The following is a 13,275-nucleotide window of genomic DNA, read 5'->3' as shown; positions in this document are numbered from 1 at the left end:
CGGACAGATAAATCGAGCTGTCCAAACAGCCGGATTAAATTTAATAATACAGATACGGCCAATCTCGGAGAGTAGTGGGCGGCTGCCTTCGGTTCGTTAATGTTTAACTATGCTTGAAACGCACGCAGCGTCAGATGAGTCGGAAGAACGTGTGGATGCGGCCTTTCGAGAGTTTCTTTCGCTGTTGCGTGTACGGAAGCGATTTATGTCGAATGAATTATTCAGTCGGGCCGAGTTCTGTTGCTCTCGAATTCTATTGCTGCCAATTGTCTGCGTGGCAACGACGATCGTTGTTGAACACGTGAATTACATCCACGCAGAATTGTACAAGAAATTCAATTGTTCGGTTAACATCGATCGCTGTTGTTCCTAGCAGCTGTAAGTTTTAAAATTTTCTGCAAATTTCTACGAGTCAAAGATTTCGAATTTGTGAAAAGAAATTATCACAATATTCTTATCTTTTATCTTAATTTATTTCACGATCATCTGCGTAATTGTACAAAATAAATTGTTAGGACTGATAACTAAATATAAACCTATTACCTTGAAGTTAAAAATCTCATTTCATTACCTACTTTAATTACTTTATCATCAGACTATTACTTTACCTAAGTATCGTAGAAGGAGGCAAATGATTCCCCGTGCAAAAATAAATAAAAAATGTGGAATAAAATTTTTTCACTCGAGCCTTAGTTTTTGAGAAAATCGGGTTTGAAAATACGTGGGGTTGTAGTGCAGACGTGCACCAAGAATCTTCAAACCTAATCTCCTCAGAAACTAAGGCTCGAATGAAAAAATTTTATTCCACATTTTTGATTCACTTTTGTACAAGGAATTATCTCCCGCCGCTTGTATAATACTTTCTTACAGACTTAAATCGTAATTCTGCAGGTATTATGCAACAAGCACGTTCATTTCCAAGCTCGTAAATAACTCCTCGACTACGTCACATTTGCATGGTTGCGTAACAAGTGTTATTCGTTGTTACGAGAATGGCGGAGGGAATCGATACCGAGGGTAGGAAGAAACTGACACCTGAGAGCTTTATTGCGTAAGGCCGGACAGAATTCAATGTTCTTAAATCCCAAAGTACAGGCTTATCCATAATGCATAAAGGCGCATTCTTTCGAGGTGTTCGGCTGAACCGTTCGGAACGAGTTAGCCTTTGTGGCAAGCTAACACGGTGTTACACCTGTCAGAGCAATTCCCTCCTACCTGGATCATGCGACCTCCTAAAAGTCGACCGCTAAGAGATTGCGCCCAACAAATGAAATTACGCTCGCGGCAGCGTAGCCACTTTCTTGGCCAACGCGGACCCTTCCGTCGATTATCATCTCCGAACTTTCACGAGCCCGTAATAACATTGACGCTCACGCTCGATGGGAGCCACCCCCTGAAAGAATTTACTTAGCGAAATTTATAAATTCTTGATGAACGGGGAGAGAGAGGGATGCTTTTTCGCCTCCTCGCAGCCCAAGGATCAGCCGTTTCGATCGGTATCGCGGCGGATATTCGGCGTAATGTATGCTAATGGATTGGTTAAAAGTTTGATTGCTTTTTTTATTAGTCTCGGGGATGGAGAGGAAATTTTACGAATATTTTACTTGATTCTCTTACACATTTCTCGTATCTAATTTTGGGGTAATATTTGAACAGACGATACACTACAACTTGAAAAACACAATTCTTCGATGAAGTTGGGTTGTCTTGAAATGTTCGTCAAATCGAACGTGATTTAGGCTTGATTGTCATTTATTTAATCAGGAAGAAACTGTAGGATCTTTTTGTAGGAATTTATTTGTCTCTTTTCTTCTGTTTTTTATATATTCGAGCTTTACCAGTTAACCCTTTCGTTGCCGAATGATGCTTTCCGAAATTTTTTTTTATATACTCACGGATTGTCACGTATGTAATGAATTATAAATTGAGATAAATTTTTGTTTGAGTACTCAAGTGGATGCATCCCACTGGTCACAAAAGGATAATTATTGCCTGTCCCTTTGAAGAATTTCAAAAATTATATTCTTTAAAAAATTGCACGCTTCCTTTTTCTCAAGTTAAAGTTAACCCAAGGCACACATATCGGTGCCACTCGATAAACGTCTGTCCATCTGCAAGCTCGTTCATCCTGAAAAGCAATTGCAATTTCTCTTCGGCTCGTTTAATTTCAAGTCTCGCCCGGAGGTCGTGGATCCTTTAATAAGCGTAATATCTTACGACTTCAATCGTGTCTCTGCCACTCGTTCGCGGAGAAAGTAGCTTGTTGCCTCCTGTATCCGGAGCCACATTGTTTACCGGCGAAACAATGCTAGTAATTTCCACGCGAATCTTAAGTAGCGCGGCAGGGTGAAAACTTTCCCGGAGCCGATAGAACACTCTCCTCTCGTTGGACAGGCGAGTGGGGGAGGAAAAAAATTCGAGGAAGGAATTTCGATTGTATTGTTTCTGCTAAGTGAAAGCTCTCGGTCTTATCCGAGTCGACTGAGTACGAGACGTTCCATTATCATACCTCGACAAAGCAGCATCCAGAGTCACGGTCGATTGTTTCTCCCCGAAGGAAATATTTCTCGTCAGGTATTATCGAGTCTCTGCTCCCAGAGCAAGGATATTATTGATGACACGATTAAGTCCTAGTGGAAATTTAATCGAGCATCCGTTTTAGAAGGAAATTTCATCGACGAAGATTTTTCTTCTTTTTAATGGTCGTTCGATATTCGATTAACTTTCTCGTTTTGAAAACTGTATCGAGACATGGGACAAACATAAAAACTGTACAGTTTCCAGCAGCAGAAAGTAAAATTTTCATTCGTATATGCAAAGTAGTTTTTAAAATAATAATAATTTCTATTTAAGAAATTGTAGTCATGATTTAATCGGGCATCTATTTTGGAACGAAAGTTCATCGACGAAGATTTTAGTTCCTTTTCGTGATCATTGGGTATTCGATTAACTTTCTCATTTTGAAAATTATGGAACAAGCATGAAAAACGAAGAGTTTCAAGCACCAAAATGTAAAATTTTCATTCATAAAGGCAAAGTAGTTTCTGAAATAATAATAATAATAATTTCTATTTAAGAAATTGTAGTCATATGGATACAGTGGTAACGAAAGGGTTAACTTTCTTCCATTAAGAATATACAATATTAAACACCGTATTGCATCGATATTCAGGAACAGAACAAAGTACTACAACATTGTTAAAATTTCTAAAAAAAAGGAAAGGCAACGCTACATCGTCCACGATAAAACTACCCCCTTCCGAACGTCGAAATAGAAACCCTTTTCACGCGAAGCCCTTCTCGAGCGTTTCCATTCTCATAATCGTCACACGCGTAGAGTACGCGTACGACGGCGCATTATGCATCGACTGGGGAAGTTCACTTCCTGTCGCCGTGAATCTTAACCGAACCTCGGTTCGATTTGCTCCAATTACGCGAGAGTGAGCGAGGGTGGTTGCCATAAAATCTGCGAAACAGGGAACGTTCCTCGCGTCGTCTGCCGCGTCCTGTACGTGTATAATCGATGTTCACCCCCCGGGGGAATTTTCGCGGCGTCTAACTGTCGCGTGACTCATTTCAGGCGGCGGCCTGGCGCGTCCGAAGATGACACTGAATCTGGACGCTGGAAACGGGACGAACAACGGCGTTAACGCTGGTCAGCTTGCTCCGAAAAAACCGGGCGGTTTGAGCCTCGGTTTGCCACTGGAGATTAACACCGCACGCGGATCCGCCGATCTCGTCGACGTGGATCTTCCTCTTGAGAGACAAGGGTACGTCCTTCGTGATTCTTCGCTTGCGCAACATGATCCGTCGCCGTAGTGTCTGTCCGCTGTTTTCATAGGACGATAGGCGCTATGGACCGTCTACTCGTGACATACACGCGGAATTTTTGGTTTGTTTCTCGTATGTTCCTTGCCCGTATGATGGAAAGGAGAATTTTCTTGTTTAATGTTTGAAAAATATTTGTTGCTTTCTTTGCATTAGGAAACTTCTGCATTCTTTTTTTAACGTGAAAAATCATATTTTTGGTGAAAATGTGAAATATGAAAAATAAAATATTTGTTGTTTGCTTTGTATTAGGAAACTTCTGTTTTTTTCTTTTTCAGCGAGAAAAATAATATTTTTGGTGAAAATGTGAAACACGGTAAAATATGAAAAATGTAGTGCCTATTATTTTGTTTCTTTCTTTACCGCAGATAATATCTTTGGCGAAAGTGTAAAATGTGTGAAATAAAATACCTGTTATTCCTTTGTACTTCTTGTTTCGTTTGTTTCTTAGGAGTGTGTTTGCATTTCTTTGAAGTTTTTCAAAGGCGTAAGGTTGTAGCTTCGTGTAGTTCGAACAAGTTGAAGGTTTTCTTATTCCTGCGCGCAGATGGTACCATGGATCCATCACGAGAATCGAGGCGGAAGCTGTCCTACGACTTCTGAGGGAAGGAAGTTACTTGGTGAGGAACAGCGAGTCAACCAAACAAGATTATTCTTTATCGTTGAAGTGAGTTGAACATTTGCATCTGACATTGATCTATCGTTACCTGCACAACAATTTCATAAAACACATTTACCACGTTTGGTATCGGCACTCGTTTAAATTAACTCAGAAATGTATAAATAATAAGCAAAACTCAGAAATATATAAACAATAAGCAAAGTACAATTTTTAAGCGACAAAAGAAGAATGTCTGAAATGAATTAAAAAAAAAAAAAGAATCTCTAATAAATTCTGAATTAAAACGCTTAAGCGAATATTGCATTTTTATTTACAGAAGTGCTCGAGGTTTCATGCACATGCGTATACAGAAGAACGAGGAGCTGAACGCGTACATTCTCGGCCAGTTCAGCAAGCCGTTCGACAGCATACCGGAAATGGTCCGTCACTTCAGCGTGAACCGTCTTCCGATACGTGGCGCGGAGCACATGTGTCTTCTGCATCCAGTCATAGCTCAGCTTTTGTAGCGCATCTATCGTAGCGCCGTTTAAGGTGCTTCTCACTTTTTGATATCCCCTTTACCCCTATGAAAATACTCAACAAACCTGAACAGTACTCCGAAAGTTGTTTATAAGAGGAAGAGGAAAAAGAGAGAGAAGAAGAAGAAGAAGAAGATGATGACGATGAAGAAACGAAGAGGTAAACGAGTTGTGCATGAGAAACGATATTCTACAAAAAGGAAAGAGACAAAAAATATCTAGAGTACGCGTAAGACACTTGGTACTTCCATTGAAAATTTCCATTCTAGTCTCGCCAGTTCCATTTTTGAGGCTGCTTAACGACGAATTTTTCCGAGCTTCCGATGTGAAACGATTAAGGAAAATAGAATAGGAGTGAAAGAGAGGTGGACGAAACTATTCACGGGAATAACACAGTACAAAGCTTGTAATCAGTGAAAAGTTTCTGTAGTCTTAGCAAGTGACCCTCGAGGTTAATCCTGTTCGTTTGCGTAATCCCTTGACAATTGCATCGACGCTTGCCCTGTGTCCAGTAGAGAAGCTTTATTAGCTGCGAAGATGAGAGAGAGGAGGATTAGTTGACCTAAGGTGTTAATTGCGACGCTTCGACGATGTATTTATTCTGACTGTAGCGACGAGCTCTCGTTGTTCCACGAACGGACACCTGTAAACGAAAGGAACGAAAAGCCTTCTTTTTTCTATCGAAACGAGCGTTCACAGGGATAATAAGAATGATATTCGATGAACGTTTCACAGAATCTGTCTCGTCTTCCCTTAAAAGAAGCATCGCGCAAATTTACCTCTCTGTTAGAGGGTGTGTGTACTCTATTTTCTCGCGAGATCGATCAAATTCCTTGCGCTCGATCGGAGGACGATCAAGTGGCTTTTACTAAAGGTTAGGGTTACATGACGCGGAAAGAAAGGAATTATCGAGGATTATAATACGAGAGAAACTAATGGATTTCTCAGATGGATCGTAAGAAGCGTGTCTAACGTTTAAATGTACAAGAGAGAGAGAGAGAGAGAGTCGACGAGTTGGAGAGCTTTTTTGGGTGGTCTAGAAAATGATGAACGATCGCGTGTCGTCGAGAGGACGACAAAGTTCGGTGAAGCACCGTAAGAGCTTTACAAAATGGTTTGTTCCTTGTGCTCGTGGCCTCGCGAGGCCGCGAGTTTCGTGTAAGAAACTATCGATGGGATCAGAGTCGCTGTACTACAAGCAGATAATCTAGCAAGGCGTGAGGTAATACGTACTTAGATTTAGATGTACACGTAGGTGGCTAGCGTTGGCCTCTACGGAAAGGAGCTGGAAGCCAAAGAAAAGTGAGCTAAGTCGTGTGTTTTTCGTTCGTGCGAGGAGGAGCAAGAGAGAGAGGAAAGAAAGGATGACGTTGAACGAGAAGTACACGTTGTGGGTTATTATTACAACCGCGATTCCAAATGCCAAAAAAAAAAAAATAAAAAAATAAAAAAAAACGTTTATCGCTAATCGTGTAATCATTTTAGTCAGGGTTTAGTTGCTCGTCGTCGTTGATAAGCGATTATTAGGCTGAGACCGGTAAAATTGATCGACAAGTTACTTTTACCTTGGTAATGCGAATCGAAATTTGCGGGAGAGAAAAAAGAGAGGGAGAGAGAGAATGGACGCGAAAAAATGATGATAATACAAATGGGTATAAAAATGCTTTTTCGTCCGGGCTGACCAGTTAATAAGAAGAAATCGAAACGAAGAGAGAAAAAAGAGAGAGAGAGAGAGAGAGAGAGAGCGATGGAAGTGAATAAAAAATGAAGAAAAGAAGATGAGGATCGAGGTCAGCCAATCCGAACCATCGATGGCTCGTCACTCGAGTCATCCGTCCGACAGTCTCTTATTTTTGGGAGATTTTTGTGAGAGGAGGCAACCGATACATATTTTTTCATGTGATATGAATTTGTTACAGAGATAGCCTAGTTTCACCTGTGATCTGTTACTTAGTTCCCTTTATCCGTGTCTGTTGGTCGCTGTGTGCAATATTCTCGTACGTACGATTATGATAACGATAATAATGCTAATAATAATAATATTAACAATAACGATAGCGTAATAATTAGTAAGAACGATTATCGGTAATTAACTGTTAAGTCGCTATTGTAATTGGGTAATCAGCAACGACGCGTAATCAGGCGCGACACGAGAGACGTCCGTGGTGTTACAATAATTATTTCGTGGTAAGGATTCGATTCGCGACGGTTGTGAGCGAAATTTTTCTGTTCTCGCCATCAAGTCCCGCGATGGCGCTTAAAAAACGAAAAAGGAAGAAAAGAAAACCAAAGAGAGATTTTACTTGTCATCGTTTTACGAGAACCTTAGAAACCCACGTCACACACATATAGCGAGTGCCAGAAAGTTAGTTGAATATTTTCGCATAATTTTCCTGGACGTTGTTTAGGCTGTCGATGGATATACATACGTTCCATTCCTCCTACTATTATATTTGCTGATTTCACGCGAAATCACGGCGCGAACGTGATACTAGTCGTAGCGTTAATTTATTTCCACGTTAAGTTTCGTTATTCCTAGGGCACTCGCTACCATTATTAAACTCCTTCGATTAGGTTCGAGCGTAAATACATAACACGTTGTACGTTAAGCTGCCAGTATTATTAACTGTAATCGATAATGCATATCCATGTTAACGTTTAAGACATTATATTGTCCCCCCTCGCCCCTTAACGAATGATTATGGGAAACGACGAGAGAGAAAAAAAAACACAAAAAAACAAGTATAATCTATCTGTACGTCTATTTATTTGGCATTCCATTTATTGCATTGTGTCGTTACAAGCCAATGATCTTACTGTCATGGTTCCGTGTATACCGTTCATTTTAATCGTAAGATCATAGCGTTGGTAATTCATGGTAATCTTATTATTATTAGGTATTTAGCGAACGTAGATTTAAAATAAAACAACAGCAACAAAAAAAAACAAAAACAAAAAAGAAACGCTATTCACGAAAAAGTGCGACAGAAAAGCAAACAGAGAACACACGATACAGACATTACATACACACACACACACACAGACACACACGTTAACACATACACGCATACAAGGCAGTCGTAAATTATGTGGTAGAATACTAAACTTGTAGATACTTCCTGTACCTTGAAATTTATATGAAGTAGCAATTAGCTCCGACGTATACACCACTATACGTATACATAAATATTCTATTATTATTATTACCAGAAACACTAGCGCATAGTCGTTTATAGGAGGTACAATCCAACAATGAGAATCGGAAGTAATCGAGAAATGGGAAAAACGGGAAACAGATCCACGATAATTATATTAAAAAAAAAAAGAAAAAGAAAAAAACACAATTCGAGCGCTGTGTACACTCTTTAATTGTAAACGGTTTTCGAACGGTGTGTGATGTGCAATAAACGAAGAGCGATCTAGTGTGGTCGCGCGAGATGCGTGGTGCGATACGGTATTTTTGTTTTAGCATGACAGACCACCGATGTTCCAAATCGACTTCACTAGATAGTCTTGTGTACTCCGAAACTCCCTCTTAATAATAAAACATTTAATAAAACAACGAGCGTTTAGTTTTCTTTAGCCTTCTGATTTCCTTCAACTAGCTCTGATTTCGTCACTCGAATTTCTATGACTTTCTTCTTATTGTTTTCTCTTCTAACTGAATTATCGGATGGAAGTAAAATTTTCGATCCATTTTATTGTGCAGCTTCTTACAATTGATCTTATTGTATACAAAAGTTACGGTTTTAGTCAGTCTTGTTCTTCCATTTCGTCCTCTTCGATGTATCGAGCAGGATGACTCGGAGGTTCCCCACGATCCAGCGGCATATCCACGGATTCTTGATCTTCTGCTCCAGAAGCTTCAGCCAGCTGCGAATTAGAAATGACAATTTAAATGTTAATTTAACCCTTTCGCTGAAATATCTCAGTTAATTTACCCCTTCCATTGCTTCTCTGCCTACGTCTCGAGAGTGTCTCCTTGCGCTTCGTTTCTCTATAAAAATTGTATTCAAAATTACTAAAAACTTCTCGAGGAAATAATAATTTTACACAAAGATATTTGGAAATTCTCAGAAATATTGAATTTATAACATTTTCAATAGATTAAAGGATTATATTGAAAATTATGAAAACTTTCTTGAGAAAATACTAATTTCACACAAAGATATTTTTCAAGTATCATAAATACTGAGTTTTTTGGAAGGAATTTAATTTCAAAAAAATTCCTCTTCATCTGCAACGTACTTGGACTAATGGAAGCTTGTCTATCGGACAATTTCTTGGTTGGCACAGTAGCAGAGGCCGGTCGATCCTGAAACGCAATTACAGCTATTAATTACGAAGCTGTAAAATACACGGAGAATGGGATAATTACCGAGGACGGTCGACCATCGTCGCCACGATCGTCACAGTATGCAGGCCCGCAGACATCGATTTTATCCGGCACCCGACGACTTCTGTACATCCTTCCATCCGTACCCTTTATCATCCCTTCCGTCAGTTGAATTATTTCCGGTCCCCACTCATTGATGAAATGGCCCATTCGCATCACTCTCTGCTGAGGAGTTGTTACCGTGTGACTTCCGCCGCAGTATCGATTGCACAGATGATCTCTAATAATTCAAAACAAATTGCCATTTAACGTGAACTACAAAACACGATTTAACAAAAACTCAAGGAATAACTAGTGACGCGCTCTTCGTAAAAATATTTTCCAAGCCTAAGATTTAATGCGATTTTAGAGAATTCTCTGACGTAAGACGACAACTTAGGTAACGTCTCGTTAAGATATTAAATATTGCATAAATCTGGAAGTAATACTTCCTTGACGTTAAGTAAATTTTCTTGAATAACAGACTTTTCGCCGCTTATTTACCTAGGAGTCTTTACAAGTGTATCAGCTCGCGCGCTCTTCTGTTTCCTTGCTTCTTCCTGCATGGCTGCCTCAAATTGAATCATATTCCTGCTATGAGGTAATCTTCTGTGTTGTTTCCTAACCTGATCCAATTCATAAGTTAGGTACGGCTTCATGCTGGCTGTGCAGGGTAACGCTTCCACTTTGTGCTTGTGACCACCGTCCATTCTCATCACTACGTCCTTGTCGCAAGAGATACACTGAACATCCCTGATAAGCCGCGAATAATTTTAGTTGTGTTACATGTCGTCTGTATGTGGCTATGATTAGGGCTATTACTTTTAACATCGTCACGACAGACAGTGAACGTATTAATAAGTAAACGTTGTTCAAATTATGTCGTGTTTGATGTCATTTCCATCAGAAAAATCTCAGCAATATGTTAAGAAAAATTTCGGGATAAAAAAACGTAAAATTAAAAAAGTTGGTATTTAAATCGCTTGGTTGCCTCGACTCACGTTTCGTCCTTATCTTTTATTCGCTTTCCTTGTCTACGTTCGGCAAACTACAAAGGCGGGCGCGAGGCTCGAAAACGTAGTCCCTGACTCTACAAGTGTCAGGTTTAGATTCCTTGCGGACTGACACTTGTGGAGACTTTAGTGTATATGTTAGCCGCTTATTTTGAAAGTGGTGCAAGTCTATTTTTTATTTCGACTATAGATTGTTTGCAGATGAAAAGATCGTCATAAGTTCTATCGATTGTTATCGCTAACTTCATTTTTTTGAAAAATGTACTTGCCTCGCTTTCAAAATAAACGGCTCATATGTATATACATACAATGAATAAGTACATTTGCTTTTCTAAACCGAAGCTCAACATACTGCCATTGGACTTTTAGTAATTTATTCGTTAATTTACCTAAGTAATTTCTTCGTACCAGCTGCTTCGCTTTCTTGCCTCGTTTCCGCCACTTTCTTCAATCTTTCCTGGAACGACTTCAATCGATGATTCACGAAATCTTTCAGCGGCGACATTTCCATTTTGTCAACTTTCCCCTCGATCTCCTTCTGCACTTCGTCCAGTGCTTCCTGCCAGATTGTCTCTTGCTTTCCTAATTTATTAATAGCGTCCTCGAGTCCTTGGGCGAGGTCGTCGCAAGCTGCGTCGAATTGATCGTAAGAGACCTAGGAGGGAGATTCGTCGTTATCTAGTATCGTTATTTTGATTAACTCTTTCGCTGCTGTTGACGTTTTTTGGCACACTTTCACCTCAGTTTACTCCTTTGCGCACTTTCACCTTAATTTATAAATGGAATTTTTAATTTCTTAAGAGATTTTAAAACGCCGAAGTGAAAGATTTCGCGGCCAAGATTGATCATCTATCGTCTGTCACGCGCGTTACGTATTAAAATCTGCCGCAGCGAAAGGGTTAAATATTGTTTGTGATTTCTATCTGGATACTTGAAGGTCTAACTTTTCTATTTATCGCTTGAGAATCGGCTTTGTCGGCCAGAGCGTCTTCGAGATCTTCTCTGTCCGCTTTGATGGTCTTCAGAATTTCTACTTGCTCCAACAGTGCCTGTTAGAGAAAAATAATGAATGTATGTACACTGAGAAAAATAGCAAAAGAAAAGATATTGAAAAATATGTTAAAAATAAATAAAAAATACTGGAAAATATGTGAAAGACAAGAAAAATATTTTAAAAAATTTTGGAAAATACTAACGTTAAGATGCAGCTCACGATTTTCGCGATCATCGATCAGACGATCCGCGGTTTGATTCAATTTCTCCATTTCATTCTGGATTTCCTGAACTTTCGACATTAAATCGTCGACGTCAGAGCTGCCTGAAACACCAGCCATTGGTGCGCTGTTTACTTTCTCGTACAAACACGTCACATCCTTCTCCAATTTTGAGATTCGTTCATTAAGGACGTGTAATTCATCTGTATCCATTATCTGCTCCTCTTTCACACTTTTTGTAGGCGATTTCGGACTTTCTACGCGTCCTTCCTTCTGCCTTTCTTTAATCCCATGTTCCTTAGTTTCCTTCTGTTTTTCTACTTGTTCCTCTGTGTCTTTCTTCTCCGTTACTTGCGCCGTTTCCGTATCTTTGTGCGGTTCTTCAGCTGTTTCCTTCGGTTTCTGCGAGTCCTCTCCTTTGTGCCCAGTGTCCTGTTTTGTCTCCGTTTTTTGAGCCGTTTCTGAGCGATTAGATTGGAAAATTTAACGAAGTGCTACTAAAAGTATAAATAGTAGCTACAGATATTTGAAGGATATTATTCGTCAAGGGTCGTAAGAAATTAAACAGTCGTCGAGTACATTTGAAATCTGAGCTGTCGAAGACTTCAGAATATCCCGAAAGTTTTAATAATCATAGAGTTTTAATAGTCACTGCGAACATTTTAGTATTACACCGATGGAAGGAAAGGATTAGGAGAGTATTAAGGACCTTGGATAATTTAGCGTTGATTAAGACGGAAGGTTTCGGTGATTTTGCAGGATATTGAGAAATCCACAAAGTTCAAATTTTCTCTTAATGGATAGAAAATATGGAAATTTGAAAAAAATTACAAAAATAAATGTTGATAATTTACTGAAACATTTCGAATCAGTGAAATTAATTAATTACAATATTTATCACTTATTACCAGTTACTGTCGAAGGTTTCAGTGATTTTACGTTGAGAAATCCATAAAATTCGAATTTTCTCTTAATGGATAGAAAATACAGAAATTTAAAAAAAATTACAAAAATAAATATTGATAATTTTCTGATACATTCGGAATCAGTCAGGGGAATTAATTAATTTAAAGTTAATTACGATATTTATCACTTATTACCAGTCTTCTTAATTTTTTCCTCTGTATTTTTCAACGTTTCCTTCATTTGTTTAACATCCTTCTGCAAAGTGGCCACGTTCTGATGCATTTCTTTCACGTCTATTCCGCCTAGAAGCTGGCTTAATGAAATTCGTGGTCCTGCCGACGGATGTTCGTCCTCCTTTGCATCGCTTGTATCACCGGCCGCGGCTTTTTCACCCTCACCCTCCTCGCCGTTAGCGATTACTTGCAAATTCTGAACAACCTGCTCCAAATCGTTAAGGGCGTTTTCTAAATTCACCAGTCTGTCGTCGAGGTCTGGCGATCCTCCTCCCGTTGCAATCGTTGTATCACCTTTGATCACATCTTGCACCATTTTCGTCAGCTAAAAGGAAAATCTCCTTGTCATTGTACTCTTACAGTTTAGTGAAAAATACCTGGTGAACTGGCAACAGTTGTGCAGTTTAAAATTGTTTTTTCGATAAAGCAACTTTTAGTAGAATTTAAATAATTTTTAGTTAGTAATTTATTAATACTTCTTACGTTTTATACAATATTCATAAAAGTATAAATAATTAATTTTCAGTTAGTAAATTATTAATATACTTTTTTTTTTAATATTATAT

At 39.0% G+C, this 13,275-nt stretch overlaps 2 protein-coding genes across 2 annotated transcripts in view; one reads left to right on the top strand and one right to left on the bottom strand.

Moving 5' to 3' along the window:
- LOC108578691 overlaps positions 1-5,392 on the top strand; it is a 181,251-nt gene extending 175,859 nt beyond the window's left edge. Inside the window, 3 exon segments of the mRNA XM_017942069.1 lie at positions 3,581-3,770; positions 4,376-4,495; positions 4,767-5,392. Coding sequence (XP_017797558.1) covers positions 3,581-3,770; positions 4,376-4,495; positions 4,767-4,956 — 500 coding nt within the window. The 3' untranslated portion in view covers positions 4,957-5,392.
- Positions 5,393-8,721: 3,329 nt separating this feature from the next.
- The window catches only part of LOC108578690, a 5,839-nt gene continuing 1,285 nt past the window's right edge, over positions 8,722-13,275 (bottom strand). Inside the window, exons 6-14 of the mRNA XM_017942068.1 lie at positions 12,671-13,034; positions 11,553-12,031; positions 11,301-11,405; positions 10,746-11,011; positions 9,848-10,096; positions 9,347-9,584; positions 9,217-9,283; positions 8,910-8,965; positions 8,722-8,841 (exon numbers count right to left, since the gene is read on the bottom strand). Of these exons, the coding sequence (XP_017797557.1) occupies positions 8,722-8,841; positions 8,910-8,965; positions 9,217-9,283; positions 9,347-9,584; positions 9,848-10,096; positions 10,746-11,011; positions 11,301-11,405; positions 11,553-12,031; positions 12,671-13,034 (1,944 nt within the window). The remainder of the gene's footprint in view (positions 8,842-8,909; positions 8,966-9,216; positions 9,284-9,346; positions 9,585-9,847; positions 10,097-10,745; positions 11,012-11,300; positions 11,406-11,552; positions 12,032-12,670; positions 13,035-13,275) is intronic.

This window comes from Habropoda laboriosa, unplaced genomic scaffold (assembly GCF_001263275.1).
Source record: "Habropoda laboriosa isolate 0110345459 unplaced genomic scaffold, ASM126327v1 scaffold28, whole genome shotgun sequence".
Lineage (NCBI taxonomy): Eukaryota > Metazoa > Arthropoda > Insecta > Hymenoptera > Apidae > Habropoda > Habropoda laboriosa.
The sequence above is the reverse complement of the archived record's forward strand: the minus strand, read 5'-3'. Positions and strand labels throughout refer to the sequence as shown.